This window comes from Dermacentor albipictus, chromosome 1 (genome assembly GCF_038994185.2).
Source record: "Dermacentor albipictus isolate Rhodes 1998 colony chromosome 1, USDA_Dalb.pri_finalv2, whole genome shotgun sequence".
NCBI lineage: Eukaryota > Metazoa > Arthropoda > Arachnida > Ixodida > Ixodidae > Dermacentor > Dermacentor albipictus.
Genome location: NC_091821.1, coordinates 2,854,765 through 2,882,341, shown reverse-complemented (window position 1 = coordinate 2,882,341; position 27,577 = coordinate 2,854,765). Strand labels below are relative to the sequence as shown.

General features: G+C 47.2%; 1 protein-coding gene across 5 annotated transcripts in view; it reads right to left on the bottom strand.

Annotated features, from left to right (window-relative positions):
* Positions 1–27,577, bottom strand: part of LOC139054626 (acetylcholinesterase-1-like) — a 1,099,423-nt gene that overhangs the window by 399,969 nt on the left and 671,877 nt on the right. For all 5 annotated transcript variants that reach the window (XM_070531932.1, XM_070531935.1, XM_070531939.1 and 2 more), the window contains one exon: positions 27,064–27,211. In XM_070531932.1, coding sequence (XP_070388033.1) covers positions 27,064–27,211 — 148 coding nt within the window. The remainder of the gene's footprint in view (positions 1–27,063; positions 27,212–27,577) is intronic.

Here is a 27,577-nt window from a genome sequence, read left to right as displayed (position 1 = left end):
GATAAAACATGTTAGCGCACTAGACCTGAGCAGTCGCGTCTGTCTGCAGCTCTAAAGAGCCCTCGGCACCAGGGCTTGCCGGCTGAAATAAATCATAGTCGAGGGCGGCTATACCTGCACATAGCATTCTGCAAATTCCTGACAACGGAGAACGGAGGCCAGCTGTGCCGGTGTCAACGCAGCGTCACTACACAGGCGAGCGTCACGGAACGTTACGCTTTCGAGAAAACGTCCCGCGGACGTAGCGCGTGCAGTAATTCTACATCGACATGCCACACATCTGGACCCGAATTCACAACGCTTATCTTCTATAAGTGTTGTTTGCCATTGGCTAGTCGTATTCGCTAATAATATAAGTACCGTAAACATTCCCTGGAATTTTCTCTTATGAATAAATCAAGCACAAGAACTTGTTGTGAACACGGACTCTGCTTCATCCAGTACTACAACCACACATCCGTATCAGAAAGATGGCTGATCCTCTTGTGCGGTACTACCACGTGCAGTGGAAGCTGGTACAAGTATGATACAAAGTATGGCTGCCAACGTTAGTCCGGAGTTCAAGGAAGGCGTGTGCTCAGCTGCCCTACGTCACTACGCAACGTCGAGCCCTGAATTTTCTCCAGCTGGCGCTCCTTCAGGGCAGCTCTTTCCATGATAAGAATTACTACATTCGTCCTCTTGTCATCGCACATCCCCTGCGCCGACGCGTGCTGATCTCAAATGGAGCTGTGCGAAAATAATTACCAAGGTATTTTCTGGACCCAACACAAGGGCTTTGGTAACCCTACGGTCCGTAGCTCTCCTTTTCACGTTCCCGCAAGCTCTGCACCTGCTTCGTTAGGCGCGAAATCAGCCCTCTCTGGCATAGAGACACCACAGGCACAATCTTTACGGAGCACACAGCGGCGCTATTAACCTGATGTTACCGACAACCAACATTTCGCATCAAGCTGCATCAGGTGAGCCTTCCGACGCGCTGTACACGCACCTCTCGTGGATGCCTGACCAACCGCCATTTCACATGAGCAGCCCTGCCATCTGGTTTTCTTAGCTCGAGAATCTCTTCCACATTAGCATAGTGAGTGACCAGCACTTCAGCTGTATGTACGCCAGCCGCGAGCTGCCAGAGGATCTCCTTTCGGACCTCCTACTTCCACCAGTCGAGAGAATTTATGGCAACCTGCAGAATGCCGTGATTTCGCACCATGGCGCTCATATGGCTGCACCTCGCTAACAACCTGCGCCAACCATGCTGCCTGGTACATCCTTTTCGGACTGCGTTACCAGGCCACTGCCAACAACGACTGCTGCTGTCGTCCTTGTCGCCTTTGATAAGTGCCTTGACAAATTACTCAGGTATTCTACAGTGGCAGGACTGACTGCGTTATCACGGGAGCAAAGTCTCGCTGGTCCCTGCGATACACCACAGCGCACAACCATGCCAGCACCTGAAATGGTGGTGCTGCTGTTGGAGAGTGCACGTACAGATCAGAAAACGCGGAAGCTAAAGCCAAAATGAAGTGTCAGTCATGTAGCGTTACAGCGTCTCGAAGCGCTGGCACTGTTCGACAGCAGGATATTTATGTGCCCATTGCTTTGACCAGGCAGCTGGTGGACATCAGTAGCACGCTTGCTGCGCTTACAGTGAAGGTACATCAGATATTAAGTCTTAAAGATGCAGTGAGCAACACTGAGCCGTTTGTGCAATACATGTCTGGTATGTAGGTTAAGTTCATAGAAGGTTCAAATTAACACGATAAGCAAATCGAAGGCCTGCAAAGAAAAGCTGATACTTTCGAAGCAACTAATGACAAAGAACAAATTGCAGAGTTATGCAATGAGCTCAATGCTCAAATCAATACAGCAGAAAAGAAAATATGAAACTTCATGACTTGCCTGAAAGTGAACGAGAAGATTTAGTGGAGAAATTAATGATCTCGCTATCAAGCTTGATTTGCCGGTGCTTACGAAGGATGATGTTGACGGGCTGCACCGTATTCCCTCTCGCTCAGACAGAATTCGTGTAGTGCTCACCAGGTTCTTCAAACAATGCATAAAAGCACAGTGGATTGCCAAGCGTAGCACTCTTAGGCAATGCAGTAAGGATGCTAATATTTTTACAGCTTAGCTGCGTAAAACAAGAAGCTATTGTGGCTCGCGAAGGCAATAGCTGCTGAGGCACACTACAGGTTTATCTGGACCAAGGAGGGGAAGACATCTGCTCGAAAGGAACCAAGTACGTGAGCGATTTTAATTAACAATGTGAGTGATTTAGGCCCAAGAAAAGGAACATAATTTTTCGAAAAGGACGAAGTATTTGCGCGATTTGCAATAATAATTTGAGTGATTTAACAAAAATTGTCGTTAACAGTGTCTCTGCGTTTGTGTTTTGCCTTTAAAAAGAAGTTGAACTATGGCCTATTTTTCTGGTGATTCACTTGAAGAACGGCTAAAAACATTTGAACATGGTGCAGACAACATCCTATCCTTTTATCACTTAATCCACAAAGCCTAAGAAGCAAAGCGAGAAAGTCGAGGCAGGAATAGAGCTGATGAACAACGCTTTCGATTTCCTTGCTTTTACTGAGACATAGTTTCGCTCGGACGAAGACGTCTTTCAGTTCTCTGGCTACAAACGCATAACTAAATTAGGAAAATATAAACGAGGTGGTGGTGTGACCCTATACGTGGGCGAAAGCTTATCTTTTGACATCCAGACTGATTCCACAGGCATTTTCGATGATGTTGAGCCTGTTATTGCACTGCATCGGAACGGTTTTATCATTTTGCTCTACCACCCACCACAAGGAAAAACACACAGGCCTTTCTTCAGTCCATTGAGTCGTGTTTAGAAAATGCGAATTCAAATAAATGGCGCGTTATTGCACTTTGTAATTTTAATATTTATGAAATGGTTAGATCTCCCATTCAAGTGGCTCTAACTGAATAGATGCTTCTATATGGCTGTGCTGTCATGATTGAGTCGGCAACACGAGTAAACAAATTTTCAGCAACTGTAATAGATCTCTGTTACACAAACTTCGCTTGTGATGCGATCCTTTCCGGAGTGTTTTCCTCCGGTCTAAGCGACCACTTGCCACTTTTTGTACTTTTTTATTTCAGTAAAAAAACAAACCACTCCTAGTTACTCACGTAGAACCAGTGATTCTAAAAATATCACTATCTTCTGTGAACTGATGACAACCACAGATTGCGCATATGTTTACGGTGCAACCTATACAAATGAAGCATATGATAATTTCATAACAAAAGTGATTAACCATTACCCTTCGGCCTTGGTGTTTTATCAAAAGTACAGAAAGCGACATTGGTCTAAATCACGACGCAAACGCCTAGTTTGACGCAGTAGTTCCCAGACCAGGACGAATTTTTCTTCAACTATGAGGCTTTTCTTTCGAGGAACCTGTATGGGTTTCCTTTGTAGCAATTGGTACGAACGGGTGGATCTCTGATTTCCTCTTTATTCATTAAAAAAGGAAGCAAAACTACTACGTGAAACTCTTGCCTTTGCTTCGTGTTGTCGACAAATTCGACTTCGCCCTGCCATCAGATAGCCGCCTGGTTAGCTCAGATGGTAGAGTTGCTGCCCCGGAAAGGCGGTGGTCCCGGGTTCGAGTCCCGAACCAGGACGAATTTTTCGTCAACTATGAGGCTTTTCTTTTGAGGAACCCGTATTGGTTTCCTTTGTAGCAATTGCTACGAATGGGTGGATGTCTGATTTTCCCTTTATTCAAACGCCTAGTAATGTCAAAAAGAATATGATCGATTCTCCATAGAGCTTCGCTAGCATAGGCGACAGTTTCTTCGTCCTTGTCATCCTCCGAAATCCCTGGTGGTGAAAACTAAATGGCGGAAGGCACGAACGACAACTGCAGCAGTATCCACGTCTTTTGATAATGTGTTCCTTAAAACCTACTATCTCGATTGCAATCATTATTTTATTTCTTGTTTCTGACTTGCTTCAGGGTGTATTTATATAAGGAAGTTGTGCCTTTCATTCGCGCATAGCCCACAGTACGCCACCAGCTACGTGTTCTAAATATAGGACACCAGGGCTTAGTGGTTGTCAAGGCTCCTGCATGACTTGAACGTAGAGTGAGGGCGCTGTTGCTTGTGACAGCGTCCCATTTCTTTTTTTAATATTCCAGAGGCAATCAGTCGGCCTCAACTTCTCGACTCAGTGGCAAGGGGCTCCTATAGCGAAAAGACTGATTATCAAGGACCCAAATATGCTTGCTGCACTATAGGAAGTGCTCGTGATGGAGGTAGAAGACGATGAGAATGACAAGAAGGATATACAGTTTGCTTTTGCAGACTTCGAAACAGTAATTGCTGCACAGTAGACGAAGATTTAGCCTTCTATAATGAACCTACATCCGACAAAGCTACTATCCCGTAGTAGATGGAGGTCATTCAAGTGCAATTATGAAGGAAGTATGCGTGTTCGGAGTAAAAGACGATGACGATGAAGAGCACGATATACAATTTCCTTTTGCAGGCTTTGGCAGCACTACTGCTGTGTAGTATATGAATAATTGGTCATATATAACGGGAATACTTCCGACAAAGTGACTACCAATTACATGGAGGTGATTCAAGCGCAATCATGAGCCGCGTATAACGAGCCCAAGGAATGTTTTTAAGGCTTTTCACGCACGCGACCCACCATCAGATTCCCATCATGCAAGTTTTTCTACATGTAAATGAGAGATACAGCTGAGAATTATAGGCTATTTCAAAATACTTCGTATGGTTTCTTTACAACCACTGAGCCCTGGTGTCCTATACACAGAACATGAGGCCATATCATGTACTGACGCAATCACTGGCGTAATCCGATCTTAATAAATATTTTGTTGCTTCTTAGGCGGTAGTAAATCTATACTAAACGATGGAAAAAAGATTAGGCGCCTTAAAAAAATTCAGGGCTGAAAGCGTTAACATGTCGATTTTCATGTGGTAGCGATTAGAAAGCACAGAAAGGCTCGGAAAGTTGGGTAAGTAAGGCAATTTTCGTAAAAATAAAACAACAAACTTGATGTCATATTTTCTCAAAACAAGAAGTTCCGAGATGTTAGCCAAGTAACAAATGTTTCATAATATACTAAACATAGATCCAAAGAAAGAAAAGTCATCCTTTTACAGAAATATATTTGTTGCACATAGGCGACAACCCTAAGCAGATCAGGAAAGAAATTAAAACCCTCATAGCTCCGGACAGGCCGCCATTGGAATCTGAACGTGGCAACGATTAACGTTAGAACGTTATCTAGTGAGGCGAGTCGAGCAGGGTTATTGGAGGAATTAGAGGGTAGTAAATGGCATATAATAGGGCTCAGTGAGGTTAGGAGGACAAAAGAAGCATATACAGTGCTAAAAAGCGGGCACGTACTGTCCTACCTGGGCTTAACTGAGAGACGAGAACTAGGAGTCGGATTGCTGATTAATAAGGAAATAGCTGGTAACATACAGGAATTCTATAGCATTAACGAGAGGGTGGCAGGTCTTGTTGTGAAACTTAATAAGAGATACAAATTGAAGGTGGTACAAGTCTATGCCCCTACATGCAGTCATGATGACCAGGAAGTCGAAAGCTTTTATGAAGACGTGGAATTGGCGATGGGTAAAGTCAAAACAAAATACACTATACTGATGGGCGACTTCAATGCCAGGGTAGGCAAGAAGCAGGCTGGAGACAAGTAAGTGGGGGAATATGGCATAGGCTCTAGGAATAGCAGAGGAGATTTATTAGTAGAGTTTGCAGAACAGAATAATATGCGGATAATGAATACCTTTTTCGGCAAGCGGGTTAGTCGAAAGTGGACGTGGAGGAGCCCGAATGGTGAGACTAGAAATGAAATCGACTTCATACTCTGCGCGAACCCTGGCATCATACAAGATGCAGACGTGCTCGGCAAGGTACGCTGCAGTGACCATAGGATGGTAAGAACTCGAATTAGCCTAGACTTGATCAGGGAACGGAAGAAACTGGTACACAAGAAGCCAATCAATAAGTTAGCGGTAAGAGGGAAACTAGAGGGATTCCGCATCAAGCTACAGAACAGGTATTCGGCTTTAACTCAGGAAGAGGACCTTAGTGTTGAAGCAATGAACGACAATCTCATGGGCATCATTAAGGAGTGTGCAATAGAAGTCGGTGGTAACGTCGTTAGACAGGAAACCAGTAAGCTATCGCAGGACACAAAAGATCTGGTCAAGAAACGCAAATGTATGAAAGCCTCTAACCCTACAGCTAGAATAGAACTGGCAGAACTTCCTAAGTTAATCAACAAGCATAAGACAGCGGACATCAGGAACTATAATATGGATAGAATTGAACAGGCTCTCAGGAACGGAGGAAGCCTAAAAACAGTGAAGAAGAAACTAGGAATAGGCGAGAATCAGATGTGTGCGTTGAGAGACAAAGCCGGCAATATCGTTACTAATATGGATGAGATAGTCCAAGTGGCTGAGGAGTTCTACAGAGATTTATATAGTACCAGTGGAACCCACGACGATCGTGGAAGAGAAATTAGCCTAGAGGAATTCGAAATCCCGCAGGTAACGCCAGAAGAAGTAAAGAAAGCCTTAGGAGCTATGCAAAGGGGGAAGGCAGCTGGGGAGGATCAGGTAACAGCATGTTTGTTGAAGGATGGTGGTCAGATTGTTCTAGAGAAACTGGCCACCCTGTATACGCAATGCCTCATAACCTCGAGCGTACCGGAATCTTGGAAGAACGCTAACATAATCCTAATCCATAAGAAAGGGGACGCCAAAGACTTGAAAAATTATAGACCGATCAGCTTACTGTCCATTGCCAACAAAGTATTTACTAAGGTAATCGCAAATAGAATCAGGAACACCTTAGACTTCTGTCAACCAAAGGACCAGGCAGGATTCCGTAAAGGCTACTCAACAATAGACCATATTCACACTATCAATCAGGTGATAGAAAAATGTGCAGAATATAACCAACCCTTATATATAGCTTTCATTGATTACGAGAAAGCGTTTGATTCAGTCGAAACCTCAGCAGTCATGGAGGCATTACGGAATCAGGGTGTAGATGAGCCATATGTAAAAATACTGGAAGATATCTATAGCGGCTCGACAGCCACCGTAGTCCTCCACAAAGAAAGCAATAAAATCCCAATAAAGAAAGGCGTCAGACAGGGAGATACGATCTCTCCAATGCTATTCACCGCATGTTTACAGGAGGTATTCAGAGACCTGGAGTGGGAAGAATGGGGGATAAAATTTGATGGACAATACCTTAGCAGCTTGCGATTCCCTGATGATATTGCCTTGCTTAGTAACTCAGGAGACCAATTGCAATGCATGCTCACTGACCTGGAGAGGCAAAGCAGAAGGGTGGGTCTGAAAATTAATCTGCAGAAAACTAAAGTAATGTTTAACAGTCTCGGAAGAGAACAGCAGTTTACGATAGGTAGTGAGGCACTGGAAGTGGTAAGGGAATACATCTACTTAGGGCAGGTAGTGATCACGGATCCGGATCATGAGACTGAAATAACCAGAAGAATAAGAATGGGCTGGGGTACGTTTGGCAGGCATTCTCAAATCATGAACAGCAGGTTGCCACTATCCCTCAAAAGAAAAGTGTATAACAGCTGTGTGTTACCAGTACTCACGTATGGGGCAGAAACCTGGAGGCTTACGAAAAGGTTTCTGCTGAAATTGAGGACGACGCAACGAGCTATGGAAAGAAGAACGATCGGTGTAACGTTAAGGGATAAGAAAAGAGCAGATTGGGTGAGGCAACAAACGCGGGTAAATGACATCTCAGTTGAAATAAAGAAATAGAAATGGACATGGGCCGGACATGTAATGAGGAGAAAAGATAACCGATCGTCATTAAGGGTTACGGACTGGATTCCAAGGGTAGGGAAGCGTAGCAGGGGGCGGCAGAAAGTTAGGTGGGTGGATGACATTAAGACGTTTGCAGGGACAACATGGCCACAATTAGTACATGACCGGGGTAGTTGGAGAAGTATGGGAGAGGCCTTTGCCCTGCAGTGGGCGTAACTAGGCTGATGATGATGATGATGAGCTAGCAAAACGAACACAACACCTCTTGGAATGGTGATAAATGCTTTTCTTTATGCTTAAGTTGCATTACCAAACAAATTTATTGCAGATTTCCTGGAAGCCCGCAAATATACAGCCTAAAATCCCCTTCCAAAAGATGCCTCCCTTACATCATACAGGCGAACATCAAATTCTGACTCGATATTTCTGACACAAACAGAAGCAGAAATTACAACCATTATTGGCTCTCCAAGACACATCTGTGCTCCTGGGGATGACGGTCTTTCACCATTGCCAGTTAAACATTCTATTAGACGCTTTATAGGGATGATTATGATATGTGGGGTCTTATGGCGCGAGGGCCACTCATGGCCAAAGAGCGCCAAGCAATGTTTTATTGGAGTCAGTAATGCAAATAATGATCACTGGCGTCGTGGTTGGCTATAACAATGGAACCTGGCTGTTTAGGGGCCTAAAAACAATCGTAAAGTAAATATACACCTATTCGAATTGTCACAATGACTTTTCAGATGTACTATGAATTTAAAAGTTATGTTCTGATGGAAGGAGGGAATGAAATATGCAAATGCCAATAGCACTATTGCCTCAAGAGGCCCTCAAATGCAAGGGCCTGTAGGCACGTGCTCTACAAAATGCTACTTTTCAGCAGCAGCGTGTGGTAAGATGCTGTGCTACGAATCTCTTCGGCCTATAACTCGCAATAATAATAATAATAATAATATTTGGGGTTTTACGTGCCAAAACCACTTTCTGATTATGAGGCACGCCGTAGTGGAGGACTCCGGAAATTTTGACCACCTGGGGTTCTTTAACGTGCACCTAAATCTAAGCACACGGGTGTTTTCGCATTTCGCCCCCATCGAAATGCGGCCGCCGTGGCCGGGATTCGATCCCGCGACCTCGTGCTCAGCAGCCCAACACCATAGCCACTGAGCAACCACGGCGGGTTATAACTCGCAATAAATTACCATCTTGCAGAAAGTTAAAAACTGACTTTCTGTGAAAAAATGGGTAAGCACCAAGCAACGTTGCAGGATGAAAAGGGATGTTCTGTCGGTAGGCTAGAGGGAAGTGCTTTTTTCCTTTCAGTTTCCATTTGTGTGCACTCCAGTAAGACATGGAGGACGGTTAGTGTCTCGCCACATCTACAGCATATGGGAGGTTCGCTACCGGTCAAGAGATAAGAGTGCGTGCCATACGTATGACCTATCCGAAGGCGGCCGAAAATGACCTCGATTCGCCTTATTTTCGTTATCGGTGGCAAATTTCCTAATTGTGGCTCGACCAAATGGAGTTTATTCGAGGTTTCGGTGTACCACTGGTGTTGCCAATGCCTTCGAAGTTTTTTGCGCAAAAATGGCTTTAAGTCTGAGGCAGGGATACCTACGGAATAGCTGCCTGCTTTCGTTGCAATGGATGTGGCAATTTCATCTGCAAGGATGTTGCCCTTAATGCCTCTGTGCCCAGGTACCCAACATACTATGGCGTGCTGATTAGATGTATATGCTGTGCACAGGAGCGAATATAGCTGATTGAGTACAGTATATTGTTGCGTTTCTGGAGTGACATTAGAGATTTTACGACACTAAGCGAGTCTGTGAATAGAATGGCCTTTTGCAATTTAATTTTCTTGGTATGGTTTAACAGCTGTCTGTACAGCATATGCCTCAGCAGTGAATATGCTTGTTTCTGGGTGCAGGACGTTAGAGTCTGAAAATGATGGACCGACGGCTGCATACGAAACGCCGGCATGGGACTTTGAGGCACCTGTGTAAAATTTCTGGCAAGAGTACTTCGACTGACGCTCAAGAAACTGCATTTCAATGTGCAGCTGGGGAGCGTTCATCTTTATTTCAACGAACGAAGTATCACACTCCACGAGCTGTCATTGCCACGGCGGACATAGCGTGACAGGAACCATTAGGGGGTTTTCAAAAAGTGGAACATCCATTTCTTGACTGAGTTTCCGTACACGCAGTGAGAAAGTTTCTCTAACTGCCGGTCGAATATTAGAGTTGCAGATGTCATGTTGTTTACACTTGAGTAAGAGGGATGTTCACGGTTTGCATTTACCTTCAGAAAATACGTAAAACTTGAATATGACCTCTGCAGATGAAGCGACCACTCATTAGCTTCAACGTGAGGACTCTCCTTAGGACTTGTCCTGAAGGCACCTGTCGCCAGGCGGATACCTTGGTGATGTACCGGTTCTAGTATGTTCAATGCACTCGGGCTAGCCGATTGATAAACTATCTCCCCATAATGTAAGCGTTTTCGAATGAGGCTCTTGTAAAGGTTCATTATGCATCTCCTATCGCTACCCCACGTTGTGAGTGACAAAATTTTAAGAATGTTCATGGTTTTTGGGCATTTGTTTCTGAGGAACCTAAGGTGTGAAATAAAGGTTAATTTCGTGTCTAAAATTACGCCTAAAATTTGTGTCCTCTGCTCACAGGTATGTGCTGCCCCTGAAGTTCAAATGGAGGATTTGCTATAAGACCTCTTTTTTGTTTGAAAACAAGACAGGTACTCTTGCTGACATTGAGCGTAAAGCCATTTTCAACGGCCCACTTAGACACCTTCTTTAGACAAAGCTGTACTTGTCGCTCACAGATAGCGAGATTACTTGACTTAAATCCAATCTGAAGGTCATCAACATGTACCGAATAAAATATATTACGTGGTATTGCTGAGCGCAATAAATTCATTTTTATGATAAAAAGTGTGCAGCTAAGCACGCCACCCTGCGCTACCCCAGTTTGCTACAGAAATGGCCTCGAGAGGATATTACCAATTTTAACACGGAACGGGCGATTTGATAAATAGCTTTCTATTACATAAAGCATTTTCCCGCGGATGCCCATTTCCGATAAGTCACGCAGAATTCCATACCGCCACGTGGTATCGTAAGCCTTTTCCATGTCTAAGAATACAGAAAGAAAGAACTGTTTAAGTATGAAAGCGTCGCGAATATATGCTTCAATGCGAACGAGGTAATCTGTCGTCGGTCGGCCTTCCCTAAAACCACACTGATATGGGTCAAGAAGCTTGTTTGATTCAAGGACGTGCAAGAGCCTGCGATTTATCATTTTCTCAAAAAGCTTACATAGACAACTTGTGAGCGCTATGGGCCGGTAGCTTGCCACAGAGGGCGGATCTTTACCTTGTTTCAAGACAGGGACTACAATCGCCTCTTTCCATGTGAATGGAATGTCTCCTGTTTCCCAGATAGTGTTGAAAATAGACAATAGAGCCATGTGCGTATAAGGGTGAAGATGTCTTATCATTATGTACTTGACTCTGTCGGCTCCTGGTGCCGATTTCATGCAGCCGTTCAAGGGAGCTCTAAAGTCAGCAATGCTAAAAGGACAGTTGTACGGTTCACTTCCGCTAGCTTTTTGGTTCAGTGCCTTACTTTCAGCTATCTGTTTATGTTGCTGGAATGACTGCGAGTACTTCGCAGAGCTAGAGACTCGCTCGAAGTGTTCTCCCAGAGTGTTCGCCTGGTCTTGAAGGCAGTGGCCTTCATCATCAACCAAAGGCATGTTGTAGGTTTGTCGAGTAATTAATTTTCTTAGCCTGTTCCAGACTTTTGCTTCTTGTGCATAGGAATTTATGCGTGTGACGTATTTTTCTCACCTTTCTCTTTTAGCGATACGACGCGTTCGTCTGCCTATGAATTTCACGTGTTTAAAGTTGATGAGGTTTTCTGCCGTTGGAGATTGACGCAGTAAACGCCGGGCTTTGTTTTGCTCCTTACGCGCATTCTTTCATTTCTCATTCCACCACGGCACGCGCCTCTTTTTTGTAGTCCCCTTCGTTTGTGGAATGCACTCTATTGCAGCGCCAATTATAAAAGCGGTAAAAGAAGCAGTAGCATCGTTCACACTAAAATCTTTCGAAGTGTTTCGCTGCATCTGGGTGATTTCCTCAATTTTTTTCCAATCTGTAGATGCAATTTTCCATTGAGGGGGGTGTGGTAGGAATTCATTTTGTTCTAAAGTTTTGAGGCAGTTGGGGCCACCTTCGTGGTCGGTGGCCCCGTCTGCTGGGTTGACGGAGCAGCGTTAGCTGCAACTGCCGCGGGGGCAGATGACGTAACTGCCGACTCGCTGGTTGTGGGTAGGACAGCCGCCGGTGGCCGTTGTGTCGCTGCCCCCTGACGCGTCACATCGGCAAAACTTTTTTTGGGCAGGTATGAAACCCACCTGCGTGCCTCTTTGAATGAGATATTCTCTTTTACTTTGATTGTTACGATTTCTGTCTCTTTCTTCTAGGATGGACATGACCGCGAGTACGCGGCGTGCTCCCCATCACCGTTTACACAGTGGAGAGAATTCTCACAAGCTTCAGAGGTGTGTTCATGCGCGCTGCATTTCGAACAAGTTTGGCGGCCTCGGCTGCTGTGCGAACGGTGGCCAAAACGCTGGCACTTGGAACATCGGAGCGGATTAGGCACGTACGGCCTAACACGGAGCTTGATGTACCCGGCTTCTACACACTCGGGCAGAATACTTGAACCGAATGTGAGTATTAGGTGCTTCGTTTGAATTTATTTTCCATCTCGCCTCATCATATTTCTTTTGACATTTATAACGTTCTGTTCACTGCAGCCCTCCGAGAGCTCAGCCTCAATGAGCTCCAGCAAATCATCGTCCAAGACAACGCCGCGGGAGGTATTCATCGTGCCGTGCGCGGTTACTACTACTTGGTTCTCCCCAAATGATACTAGTTTAGGCAGTTTCTCAAATTGCTTCTGATCGCGGAGCTCCAAGAGGAGGTCACCGCTAGCCATCCTCGACGCCTTATATCCTGGACCAAAACCTTCGGTAAGAGACTTCGATACAAGGAACGGTGACATTGTTCGCACTTGTTTAGCTGGCTTTTCTGCGTGGATCACGTGAAAACGAGGACAATTGTGCACTTGGCGTCCGAAAAACTGAAAGACCTCTTGGGTGCGCCCTCGTTTCTGAGGGCGATCAGGGAGTTTAGGAAAAGCGTTTTCCATAAGTACAGTTGAATTTTCATCCGCGACGCCTACCACCCACCATGGAGCCCAACAGGGGGACGTGAAAGAAGTTCCTGCTAGAGAAACCCTGCCAACGCCAGCCGTGCATTGCTGCTATAACCAAATACAGCATAACCAAGGCTGGCTAGCCACACAAGGTTAACCCTTGCCGCCGGGAAACTGGGAAGTGAGGAGAAGTGATTAGAAGACAGGAAAGATGAAAAAGCAGAGAGAGAAAGACGAAGATTGAAGAGGAGGACAGGAAAAGGCGACTGCCGATTTCCTCCAGGTGGGTCAGTCTGGAGGAGCCGTGTATGTGAAGCCGAGGCCGAAGAGGTGTGTTGCCTCCGCCGGGGGGCCTTAAAGATCTAAACACCTAGCATTGGCTCAACCTCCAGGATCCCCCTTTCCCCAGACACGGTTAAGCCGCGCACGGCTACACGCGCGAGGGGCCAACCCTCGTGTGCTCGGGTGCGTGGTGTCGCAACACACCAAACGCCTGCTGACGCAGACGCCCCTGCGGGGGCTTTATAGGGCCGTTGACTTTGATATTTAATAAGATGTTGGTTACTGGAGCGTTCCCGGATAGGCTAAAGTTATCCCGCGTTACTGTTCTACTCAAATGCGGAAAGAGAAATGAATTTGGCAATTCCAACATATTTCAGTTCTGCCAGTTTTTTCTAAGGTTGCTGAAAAATATTTCACATGCGTCTTTTTGGTTTCTTTTCGTCCAAGACTGTGCTCCAAGAAGCTGCCGGGCTTCCAACCCGGCAAGTTGACTGAGACCGCATTACTTTATATAACAAAAATATCTTAATTCAAGACATTCAAAAGAAACTTTTTACTATTGGTCCCTTTCTTGACTTTAGCAAAGCGTTTGATTCGGACTAACATGACATCATACTAATAAAATGATAAATTTACGGAATTCATGGCATCGCTAAAAACCTACCTGACTGGAAGGCAACAGAATACAAGGTTACATAAAAACACTTCCTCTGACCATGGAACATTAAAATATGGTGTACCTCAGGGATCCCTATTAGCACCTCTCCTATTCACTACGTATATAAATGACATCGTAAATATTTCTTCAACTTCGCACATTATCCATGTACCGGCCCCCAAACGCCGGTTGCAGTATGCTTCACGCACTGGCTGATTACATGCAACGTCATCTTCAGGACACTCATAAAGTTATACTCATGGATGACTATAACCTACCCTCAATAGACTGGGCAACGCTTGACGGCGGAACTGCCGATCCATCCTGCGCAGAAGCACTGCCGGAAATTGCCTTTAACTTTAGCCTCAAACAGATTATACATGCACCAACATGTGCAACCACGAAAACCAGCAATATATTAGACCTCACCTTCTTAAGCGACAATATTCCCGATAACACAATCTCTTGGGAAACAGTCAATGACATTGCAGACCACAAATCAACCATATGTTCATTAACATTACACAACCGGCCGCGAGCGCGAAAGAAAAAGACTCAAATATACGACTGGACAAATGCCGATGACGTTAGTGTTCTTGACTTCCTAGCAGAATCTTACCCATAATTCCTTCGGTGTTTCCACGATAGAAGCATGCCAACTGATAACGTATGGGTGCTTTTCAGAGCCAATGTTGATCACTGTCTCGGAAAATTCATTCCTAAGAAAATAAAAACCATACGCAAAGCGAACCCATGGATATCAAGAGAGATTTTACATTCAAAATGCAGAATTGCAAGGCTCAGAAAACTTAGAAACAAAAAAACTTTTTTCATCAATTGTACAAGAAAAATTTGCGAACTTTCTCACGCGTTGAAGATAGCAGCGAAAACGGCTAAACAAAAGTACTTAGATGAAACCTTAAATACCTTCATTAAAAAATCCCCTCGTAAATTTTGGCACTATCTCAAATCTAGGATTCCGAAAAAGAGCAACTTATTGCCAACAGAAGCCTTAACCAAGGCTACCCAATTTAATCAATTTTTCCAATCAGTTTTCACAGTGGACAATAACACCATCCTATCAGACCTATCAAAAGCTTTTGATCGGGTATCGCATCCAAAACTAATCCATCAGCTGCAAGAAATTCTGGGACACGGTATTCTTACAAAATGGTTAAAAGCATATTTGTCAGGACGTCAACAAATCGTTCAGTTCGAAGGGCAATCCTCAGACTACGTTGAAGTTTTATCTCATTCATTTTATCTCATTCTTATCTTTTATCTCAAGCTCCCATTCTCTTCTTTCTTTTTATCAACGACATCGCAAATGGCATTGACACAACGGTACGCATGTTCGCAGATGACTGCATTATTTATAAACCAATACAGAGCCAGGATGATCACGTTGTTCTGAATGACGCACTTAAAAATAGAGCAAAATGCTGTCAAGACTGGCAGATGACGCTAAATGCAGAAAAAATTGTCTGCATGGCAGTCACGAGAAAGAAAACACCACTAACCTTTCCATACGAAATTCAGCAAAGAGAACTACAAAGGGTAGAAGAATACAATCATTTAGGCATAATTATTTCTTCCGATCTAAAATGGAACAAACACGTGTCATACCTGGCAACAAAATCACTCTCAGCGCTTTTCTACCTCAAACGGTCCCTCAGATAAGCTTCACCCAACACCAAACTACTCGCGTACACGTCACTCATTCGCTCCATTATAGAATACGGCGCCATATGCTGGTTTCCATACACTAAATGTGCCATAGCGAAGTTAGAGAACGTACAAAGAAAAGCAGTCAGATTCATTTATTATAAATACCGTCGTCTTGATTCCCCAACTCAACTTCTACGCTTAGCCGGACTACCTACAATTAGAGACCATGCTAGATATCTCCGACTAAAATTCCTGTTTATTCTTCAGAGCAATGCCATAAAACAGACAAAAAGAAGTTTTTAGTACACTCTAACGCTAGAATTTCAAGAACGAAACACAATAAACAATTATCCGAGTATAGGTTTCACATGACACCTTCAGATATACCTCCCACAAGCTATCAGAGAATGGAATATGTTACCACAAGAGGTTGTCGATTGTACAACACTCGATTCTTTTTTGTCTAAGCTGCCTAACCATATCATTGTTGCTACATGATGAAATGTGGTTTTTACATTATGTTCTATTGTCACCATGAATGTGCATTGTCTATATCACTGTACGTGTGTATGAATAAGCTCGTGTTTAAACCAAAGCCAAGACCTCTTATAAACGATTATCGTTGAACACTGTGTGAATGATGTATTTTCCCTTTTATGAATGTACCTTTTCCTGCCAAAGCATTCGTTAAGGCTAGCAGTATGTACCAAATAAATAAATAAATAAATCCTATAGGCTAACGCTACTAACATCTTCTTTTCTACCTAAGACCTAAAGGAACTTGAGCTGCAATCGAATATGTAGACTGACAACTTACACGCTTGGCTGATTGTAAACCAAATAATATTAAACGTTTAATAAATAATTTCATATTATTCCATACAAAACCCCTCAAAGCAAGAAAGCACAAGCCCTATTTCGATGATCCAAAAATGACATGCAATAGAAGTGGCAAGTATCTGGATGTACACTTCGGCAACGATATGAGCTGGTCTGATAACGTCGCTCATCTCAAAATGAAAATGGCTTGATCAATTGCTATTATCAGCCACATTGACCATATCTTGCCATATTCTGTAGCGCATATAGGGCAATACATGGAATCGGGTCCAATGAGGGGGACCCTGAGAGACTTAGATCCATATAGGCGACAGGATGTTGACGTGCATCCCGGAGATAGTGGATTACCTGGCATGCGTTCCCATCAGGGGCACCCTAGGCAGCGCACGTCCGTATAGGCGACAGGATATGTACGTCGATCCAGGATATAGTGCAATACCTGGCATGCGTTCCCATGATGGGACCCTGGGCGGCTTACGTCCGTGTAGGTGACAGGATGTATCCGCCGGTCGTGGAGATTGTGCAAGACCTGTCATGTGTTCCTTTGAGGGTGACCTTGGGTGACTTACGTTTTGCAGTCCCAGGCATGTGTTCCCATGAGGGGGAACCTGGGCCACTTACGTTCGTATAGGGGAGAGGACGTGTGTTTCGATCCCAGATAAAGTGCAATATCTCTCATCTCTTTCTATCAGGGCGACTCTTGGGGACTTACGTTCATATAGGCGACATGATGTGTGCATAGATCCCAGAGATAGTGCAATACCTGGCATGCGTTCCCATGAGAGGGACTCTGGTTGCTTCACATCCGTGTAGGCGACAGGATATGTGCGTCGATCGCAGAAACAGTGCAATACGTTGTAAGCGTTCCCATGAGGGGGCACCCTGGGTAGCTTACGTTCGTATACATTACAGAATGTGAGAGCCGATCACGGAGCTTATGGAACACCTGGCAAGCATTCCCACGAGGTGAACCCAAGGTGGCTTACGTCCGTATAGGCGACAAGATTTGTGCGTCGAGACCGGATATAGTGAAATACCAGGCATGCGTTCCTATGAGGGGGTGGTGTATGCTTGGTGGCTTCGTTTGTATCGGTGACAGGATGTGTGCGTGGAGGCCGAAGATCATGCAATACCTGGCATGAGTTCCCAAGGGGAGGGGGCGCCTTCGCGGCTTACGTTCATATAGGTGACACGATGCATCCGCCGATCGCGGAGATCGTGAAAAACCTGCCATGTGTTCCTATGAGGGGGACCGTGGGCGGCTTACGTTCGTATAGGCAACAGGATGAGTGCGTCGATCCCGGACATAGTGCAATAGCTGGGATCCGTTCCCATGAGATGAACCCTTGCCGGCTTACATCTGCATGGGTGACAGGATGTGTGCGTTGATGCCGGAGATAGGGCAATAGAGTGCATGAGTTCCCAGGGGGTACGCTCGGTGGCTTACGTCCGTATATGCGACAGGATGTGTGCGTCGATCCTGGCGTTCATGCAATACCTGGCATTTGTTCCCATGCGGGGGACCCTGGGCGGTTTACGGGCGTATAGGTGACGCGATGTGTCCACCGATCGCGGAGACTGTGCAGTCCCTGGCATTAGTTCCTACGAGGCAGACACTCGGCGGCTTTCGTTCATATAGGTGACATGTATGAGCGTTGATCACTGACATCATGCAGCACCTGGCATGCGTTTTTTGGTGGCGGACCCTGCTCGGTTTGCTGTCGAATAGGCGACAGGTTGTGTGCGTGGATACCGGATGTAGTGCAATACCTCGCATGCGTTCCCATGGGGGAACACTGGGCGGCTCACGTTCGTATAAGCGACAGGATATCTGCGCCCATCCTGAAGATTGTGGAATACCGGGCATGCGTTCCTATGAGGGGAAGCCTAGGTGATTTACGTCCGTATAGGCGAAAAGATGTGTGCGTCAATACCGCATATAGTGGACTATCTGGCATGCGTTCCCATGAGGGGGACCCTGGACGGCTTAGGTCCCTATAGTCGAGAGGATATATGCGTAGATCCCGGAGATCTTGCAACACCTGGCATGGCTTCCCATAAAGGACACGCTAAACGGCTTAAGTCCATATAGGCGACAAGATGGGTGCACACATCCTGGAGATTGTGCTAATACCTGACATGCGTTCCTATGAGGGAGACCCTAGCCGGTTTACGTCCGTATAGGGGCAGGATGTGTGCGTCGATCCCGGAGATTGTGCAATGTCTCGCATGCAATGTGCAATGTGCAATGTCTCGCATGCGTTCCCATGAAAGGAACCCTGGTCGACTTACGTCCGTGTACGTGACAGGATGTGTGAGTCGACACCAGATATAGCGCAATTTCTGGCATGCGTTCGTATGAGGGGGACCCTTGCTGGCTTACGTTCGCATAGGTGACAGGATGTGCGCATCGATCCCGGAGATCATGCAATAGCTGACATGCGTTCCTATGAGGATGACCCTGGGCAGCATAAGTCCGTGTAGGTGGCCAGATGTGCCCGTCTATACCGCATATAGGGCAATACCTTGCATGCGTTCCCATACGGGAACGCATGCACGCATACGGGACCTTGAGAGGCTTGCGTTCGTATAGGCGACAGGATATATACGCCTATCCCGAAGATTCTGCAATACCTGGCATGCGTACCCATGGCGGTGACCCTTGCCGGCTTACGTCCATGTAGGCAACAGTTTGTGTGTGTTGATCCTGGAGATGGTGCAATACCTGGCATGCGTTTCCAGGGGGACACCCTCTGCGGCTTACGTCCGTATAGGCGACAGGATGCGTGTCGATCTCTGAGATTGCGAACACCTGGCATGTGTTCCCATGAGGGAGACCCTGGGCTGGTTACGTCCGTATAAACGATAGGGTGTGTGCGTCGATCCCGGAGAGTGTGCAATACCTGGGTGGGATGAGTTCCAACGAGGTGTACCCTGGGCGGCTTACGTCCCTATAGTTGACAAGATGTGTGCGTCGATCCCGAATATATTGCGCCACAGGGAATACGTTTCCAAGGGGATACCCTGGGCGGCTTACGTCTGTATAGGCTACAGGATGTGTGTCGATCTCTGAGCTAGTGCACTACGTCACATGCGTTCCCACGTGGGAGACCCTGGGCGGCTTCCTTCCTTATACCCGACAAAATGTGTGATTTTCTCCCGCAGATTGTGGTGTACTTGGCATGCTTTCCCATGAAAGGCACCCTGGCCGTCTTACGTCCGTAAAGGTGGCAGGATGAGTGCGTCAATCCCGGAGATATTATAATACCTCGCATGCATTGGCATGAAGGGAACCCTCGGTGGCTTACGTCCCTATAGCCGACATGACGCGTGTGTGCACCGAGGTTATCCAGGAGGATGACCTCAGCGGCTTATGTTCGTATAGGCAGCCGGATTTGTGTCGATCTCTGAGATAGTTCAATACGTGGCATGAGTTCCCATAAGGAAAATCCTGGGTGGCGTCGAGCGTATAGGCGACAGAATGTGGGGGCTGATCCCGAAGATAGGTGCAACACCGGGAATACGTTCCAGAGGACACCCTAGGCAGGTTACCACCGTATGCGCGACAGGAATGCGTGCGGCGATCCCGGAGATTGTCAACACGTGGCATGCGTTCCCATGAGGGAAGCCCTGGGCTGCTTACCTCCGTATAAGCGACAGGCTTTGTGCGTCCATCCCGGGGAGTGTGCAATACCTGGCATGCGTTCCGATTAGGGGGACACTCGGCGGCTTACGTCTGTATAGGCGACAGGCTGTGTCGATCGATTCCGGACATAGTGTAATACCTGGCAAGCGTTCCCATAAGGGGGACCTTAGGTGGCTTATGTCCGTATACGCTACAGCATGTGTGCATCAATCCTGGAGATACTGCAATACAGGTACCACGTTTCCAAGGGGATACCCTGGGCGCGTTACGTCCGTATAGGCTACAGGATGTGTGTTGATCTCTTAGATAGCGCAATATGTAGTGTGCGTTACCATGTGGGAGACCCTTGGCGGCTTTCTTCCTATAGCCAAAAGAATGTGTGCGTTTATCCCGGAGATTGTGCACTAGCTGACTTACATTCCCATGATGACAACCTCGGCATCTTACGCCCGATAGGCAACAGTTTGTGTGCGTCGATCCCGGAGATTGTTCAATACCTGGCATGCCTTTTCATGAGAGGACACTGCCTCTATAGGCGAAATTATGTTTGCATCGATGCAGGAGCTAAAGCAATACCTGGTATCCGGTCCCATGAGGGGAAATCTGGTTGGCGTACGTGCCTATAGGCGACAGGTTGTGCGTGTCGATCAAGGAGATGGTGCAATACGTGGCATGCGTTCCCTTGATGGCACCCTGGGCGAACTACGTCCGTATAGGCGACAGCATCTCTGCGTCGATCTCGGAGATAGTGCAATACCGGGAATGCGTTTCCAAGGGGACACCCTAGGCGGTTATCTCCGTATGAGCGACAGGAATGTGTGCGTCGATCCCGCAGATTATAGAGCACCTGACATACGTTCCCTTGAGGAGGACCCTCGTCGCTTACGTTTCCATAGTCTGAAATATGTCTGTGTCGATTCCAGAGATAAAGCAATACCTCGCATGCCTTCCCATGAGAGGGACCCTGGGTGGCTTACGCCCTATATGCGACAGGATATGTGCGTCGATTGTGGAGATAGTGCACTGCCGACGATGCGTTTCCAGTGGGATACTCTGGGTGGCTTTCTTACGAATTTCGGACCGGATGTGTGCGTTTATCCCGGAGATAGTGCAATACCTGGCATGCGTTCACATGAGTGGCGGGATGGCTGGCTTACGTCTATATTTGCGAAAGGATGTCTTCGTCGATTCCGGAAATAAAGCAATGCCTGGCATGCGTTTCCATGAGGGGGACCTAGGGCGCCTTACGTCCTTATAGGCGACAGGATGTGTTTGTGTTGTTCCCGGATGTGGTGCAATGCGTGGCATGCGCTCCAACGAGGGACACCCTGTGCAGCTTACGTCCGTATAGACGACAGGATGTGTGTATCTGTCCCTGAGATTGTGCACTACCAGGCATGCGTTCCCAGGGGGGTACCCTGCTTGGCTTTCTTCCGTATAGCCGACAGGATCTGTGCCTTTATCCCGGAGATTGCGCAACACCTGGCATGTGTTCCCATGAAAGCGACCCTGGGCGGCTTAAGTCCGTAAAGGAGATAGGATGTGTGCGTCAATCCCGGATATACTGCAATACCTGGCATGTTTACGAGGAGCAAATAGCGCAATACATGTCTGCTAAAACTCACCTGGTATCCGTTCTCATGAGGAGGACCATGGGCAGCTTACGTGCGTTTAGGCGACAACACGTGTGCCTCGATCTCGGACATGGTGCATTGCCGCGTTTGCCTTTCCTGGGGCTACTCTGGGGTGGCTTGCGACAGTGTAGGTGACAGGTAATGTGCGTCGATCCCGGAGATAATTCAATAACACAAACACGTTTCCAGGGCAATACCCTGTGCGAGTTACGCCCGTAGAGGTCGCAGGATGTGTGCGCCGATCCCGGAGATAAAGGAATACCTGGCATATCTTTCCATGAGGGGGACCCTGGGTGGGTTACGTCCCTATAGGCGACGGGATATATGTGTATCGATCTCTGAGATAGGGCCATACCAGGCATGCGTTCCCATCAGGGGCACCCTGGGTGGCTTACGTCCCTATAGGCGACGGGATATATGTGTATCGATCTCTGAGATAGGGCCATACCAGGCACGCGTTCCAATCAGGGACGCCCTGGGTGGCTTACGTCCGTATAAGCGACAGGTTGTGCGTGTCGATCTCTGAAACAGTATACTACCTTGAATGAGTTCCCGCGAGGAGGATACCAGGCGGCTAACGTCCTTATAGACGACACGATGTGTGCGTCGATCCCGTAGATCGTCCAATACCGGCAATGCGTTCCCATGAAGGGGAACCTGGGCAGTTTAAGTCTGTATAGGTGACAAGATGTGTGCGTCGATCCCGTAGATAGCGCAATTCCTGGCATGCGTTCGCAGGGGGGTTCCTTGGGCGGCTTTCTTCCGAATAGCCGACAGGATGTGCTCGTTTATTCCGGAGTTTGTGCAATACCGGGCATGCGTTCCCATGAGGCGGAACATGGGCAGCTTAGGTCTCTATTTGCAAAAGGATGTGCTTGTCGATTGTTGAGGTAAAGCAATACCTGGCATGCTTTCCCGTGAGGGGGACCCGGCATGGCATCTGTCCCTATCGGGGGCAGGATGTGTGTGCGTGTCGATCCCGCAGATCGTGCAAAGTTTGGCATGTGCTCCCAGGGCGGTACCCTGCGCGGCATTCATCAGTATAGCCGACAGGATGTGTGCCTTTATCCCTGAGATCGTGCAGTACCTTGTATAAGTTCCCATGAAAGCGACACCAGGGGGCTTACATCCACAAAGGCGACAGGATCTGTTCGTCGATCCCGGATATACTGCCATACCTGGCATGCCTTCGAGCCGTAAGTAGCGCAAAGAACTCTTCTGCAGCTCGCCTTGCATGCATTCTCATGATGTAAACGTTGGGTAGCTTACGTCCGTATAGGTGACGGGATGTGTGCAGCTCACGGAGATAGGGTAATACCGGGCATGTTTTCAATCAGGGGGACCCTGGCCGGCTTACATCTGTATTAGCGATAGTATGTGTTGTCGGTCCCGGATATAGTGCGATACAAGGAATGCGTGTCCAGGGGGATACCCTGGGCAGGTTACGTCCGTATGGGCGACGAGATGTGTGCGTTGATCGCGGTGGTAGTGCAACACCTGGCATTCGTTCCCATGAGGGGGACCCTGTGCGGCTTACGTCTGCATAAGCGACACAATGTTTCTGTCGATCCCAGATATAATGAAATATCTGGCATGCGTTCCCATGAGGGGCACCCTAGGCTGCTTACGCCCGTATTGGCGACAGGCTGTGTGCGTTCATCCCGTAGATAGTGGAATACCTGGCTTGTGTTCCCATGAGGGTACCCTGGGCGGCTTTCTTCGCATATAGCTGACAGGATGTGTGCGTTTATGCCGGAAACTCTGTACTACCTGGCATGTGTTTCCGTGAAAGGGACCCTGGCTTCTTATGTTCGTAAAGGCGACAGAGTCTGTGCATCGATCCCGGATATATTGTAATACCTGGCATGCATACGAGGAGTAGACAGCGCAAAGAATTGGCTTGCGTTCTCATGATGTGGACCCTGGGCAGCTTACGTCCGTGTAGTCGACAGGATGTGTTTGTTTCTCCCGGAGATAGTGCAATACCTGCCATGTCTTCCCATGAGGGGGGCCCTTGACGGCTTATGTTCGTATAGGAGCCAGGATGGGTGTGCAGATACCGGAGATGTTGCAATAGTGGGCTTGTGTTTGCAGGCTTGTAGCCTGGGCGGCTTACGTCCGTATAGATGACGCGATGTTTCCGCCGGTCGCCGAGGTGGTGCCATCCCTCGCATGTGTTCCCTTGAGGGGGACCCTGGGCGGCTTACGTTGGTAAAGGCGACTGGCTGTGTGCGTTGATCCTGGATGTAATGCAATACCAAGTATGCGTTTCCATAAGAATACTCTTGCTGGCTTACATTCGTACAGACGACAGGATGTGTGCATCAATCCCGGAGATAGTGCAATACCCAGAATACGTCTACAGGGGGATACCATGGGTGGGTTACGTCCGTATTGGCGACAGGATGTGTGGGTCGATTCGGGAGATAGTGCAAGACCTGGCATACGTTCCCGTGTGGGAGATCCTTGGCGGTTTAGGTCCGTATAGGTGAAAGGATCTCTGCGCAGTTTTGTACATAGTGCAATACCGGGCATGCGTTCCCATGAGGGCGATCCTGCGTGGCTTACGTCCATATAAACGACATGATGTGTGCGTCGACCTCGGAGATAGTGCAATACCGGGCATGCGTTTCCAGGGCGACGGAGGTGTCAGTTTGGGTCACAGTCACTAACGGAGGCTATCGCAGGTCAGGCATCGTCCTCGTTTACACCCAGACCAAAGGTCTTCTTTAGATATGTTGATGGCTGTTTCAGTATTTCGCAATGACAGAACCTTGTCCTTTTCATGGCTCGCCTAAATCGTATGCAAGCAGCAAATAAGTTCAGCACAGAAGCAGAATCTGAAGGCTAACTGCTGTTCTTGGCAGCCTTGTGACGCGCCAGGGTCAAACGCGTTATTGAGGGTGTTTAGGAAGCAAACTCACACTGGTGGCTGCCTCAAGAACGCATCAATGTGCTGAACTTCTAAAATAAGGCCTGTTGTCGGTTCCCTTCTTGGTGGGGCGAAAAACCTGTGCACAACAGCGGAAGACCACATGGCGCACAATGCACTTGTGCGGCGGGAACTGATGGCTTGTGGGTATTCTGAGTACTTCATTGACTCAGTAGGGTGCCAGCTGGCTCTCGCAGTACCAACCCACTCTGGACCCTTCACCCCCCCCCCCCAACGGGGCTTCGATACCGTACCCCCCCAGGCATAAGCGAGACCCTTGTACGTGTTCTGCGGTCATATGACTTGCCGGCTGCGCACGTTCCCTCCCGGAAACTTAGACACGAGTTCGTGCATGTGAAACACCCTTTAGAAAATGACAAGTTCCCATGTGGGGTGTCCGTCATTCCGCGTACCCACTGTCTCTATGTCTACGGCGGAGAAGCCGGTAACTTCAAAACAAGACTTAAACAGCACAAAAATAACGTTCAGAAACGACACGTTGCGTCGAATGCCCTGGCCGAACACTGCACAGCTACGCGACATATGATTGACACGAAAAAATCTGGCGGGACTGCGAAGGAACGAAATCATTTTACGCGTCTTTTTCTTGAGTCGCTAGTCATCCAAACAACGGCGCACACGCTTAACCGCAACGAAGGCAATTTGCCGTCCATGTATGCCAAATGCCCTAATCATGTCTTGAGCAGCACATAAAAATGGCGCAAGCTCTTCCACTTCTTTCACTGTGAACAAGGCTCCCGTGGAGAAGCCGAAAAGTAAATATATTTTGAATGATTTTGGTCGGTCTCCTGAACTCTTCTTTTTAATTGTGATTCGGTCACGCAAAAAGAAAAAAAAAACGCGACAATGATTCCATACCTGCACATGGTGTTCCATAATCTCAAAAAGATAGGCGAACGTCCCAAAGCTAAAGTAGGTTTCTGTGCGCCGTGCAAGGTAACTAAACTGTGTCCTTTAAGGAGCATTCTTGATGGGAGGAATAGGTGTAATAAAATACACAGAGTGCAGTTTGTCACGTGTGTCGCCAACATGGTTTACAAGATACCGATATTGTGTGGTAAGCTGTATTTAGGTCAGACGTGTCGCTGCCTCAATGATCGCCTCCGTGAGCGTGCAAATGATGTGAAAAATGCGTGTTATCGTTGGCTGGCTCGCATTGCATCATCTGCGGTTGAGAGCTTTCTTTTGATGCGTGTTCTGCTTTATGTAAGGATCATGGCCGGCTGACTCATGAAGTTATCGAAACCAATCTAATTTTAGTATTCGGTAGAGATAGTGTGAGTGATCTATCAGTGTTTTTTCACTGATACAGAGATTAGCTTCCTTAAGAGATATAGTTACTCTCAGGTGCTGTCGTTCAAGTGTATGTAAGGCACAGTCTCCACGAATAAAGGCTGTAGGAAGTTACCGCTCTGTCTTTTTCGTGTCCTTAGCCGCCACGGCTGCATAGTGGCTTTAAAAATGCACTGCTAAGCACGAGGTCGCGGGATCCGATCCACGCCATGGTGGCCGCATATCGTTGGGGGCGAAATACAAAAACGCCCATTTGCCGGGCATTGGATGGATGTCAAAGAAGCTCAGGTGCTCAAAATAAAATTAAAAGAGGGAGTTTTACGTGCTAAAATCACTCTCCGATAATGAGGCACGCCATAGTGAGGAACTCCACAAATTTCGACCACCGGGGGTTCTTTAAAGTGCACCTAAATCCAAGTATACGGGTGTTTTCGCATTTCGCCCCCATCGAAATGCGGCCACCCTGGTCGGGATTCAATCCCGTGCCCTCGTGCTTAGCAGTCCAATACCATAGCCATTAAGCAGCAACGGCAGGTTTGCTCGAAATAACCTAATAACAGTCATCCTGGTTTCGCTACGTAAAACTCCAGATCTTAAGTTTGTTCCAGCATCTTTCTCATGCTCTTGTGCTATTGAAAACATTTCCTATGACATGCGAACAGGTCCAAATTGACACGATGAAGATGTTCAGCTTCACGATGAAGCCAAATGGGTTCTAAAGACGAGTATTCCAGAGCGTGTGTTTGGACTCTATCATTATTTCTCACGAATAATCATGTACTGCCAAACACTAGGCAGGCTCAGATGGAAGAAGAGCCTAATGGGGAAGCTTCGGTTACTTATTTTCGATAAAACTAAATATGTCTGGCTATATATGGTAGAGCTGAAGACTCAGTACTTAAGCCAATCTCTTTTCGCACGGGCTTTCGGCTCCATTATTGAGCTACCATACGTGAGCGTGCCGTTTGTTAAGACGGTGCTAACCTTGGGCACTGCGGGAAGGTGGACCCCCTCGACATCTCCCTCGCACGTCTGCACCACCAGGGATCGGCTACCGGAACGGACGCCCATAATGAGCAGGAGGAAGATGAAGACCAGGCACACCATGGCATTCGTGATGTACGCCGCCTTCCTGCGCCACGTGGGACATTAATCACTCAACGCATCTTTGCTGCACTGTTCAGACCAGTCGGGTGGCCTAATCGTAGTGGTATGCGCAAGATTGTAAATAATTAATTATGGGGTTTTACGTGCCGAAACCACTTTCTGATTATGAGGCACGCCGTAGAGGAGCACTCCAGAAATTTTGACCACCTGGTGTTCTTTAACGTGCGCCCAAATCTAAGCACACGGGTGTTTTCGCATTTTGCCCCCATCGAAATGCGGCAGCCGTGGCGGGGATTCGATCGCGCGACCTCCGTGCTCAGCAGCCCAACACCATAGCCACTGAGCAACCACGGCGGGTGCGCAAGCTTGTCGTTCGTCGCTGTAGTAAAAT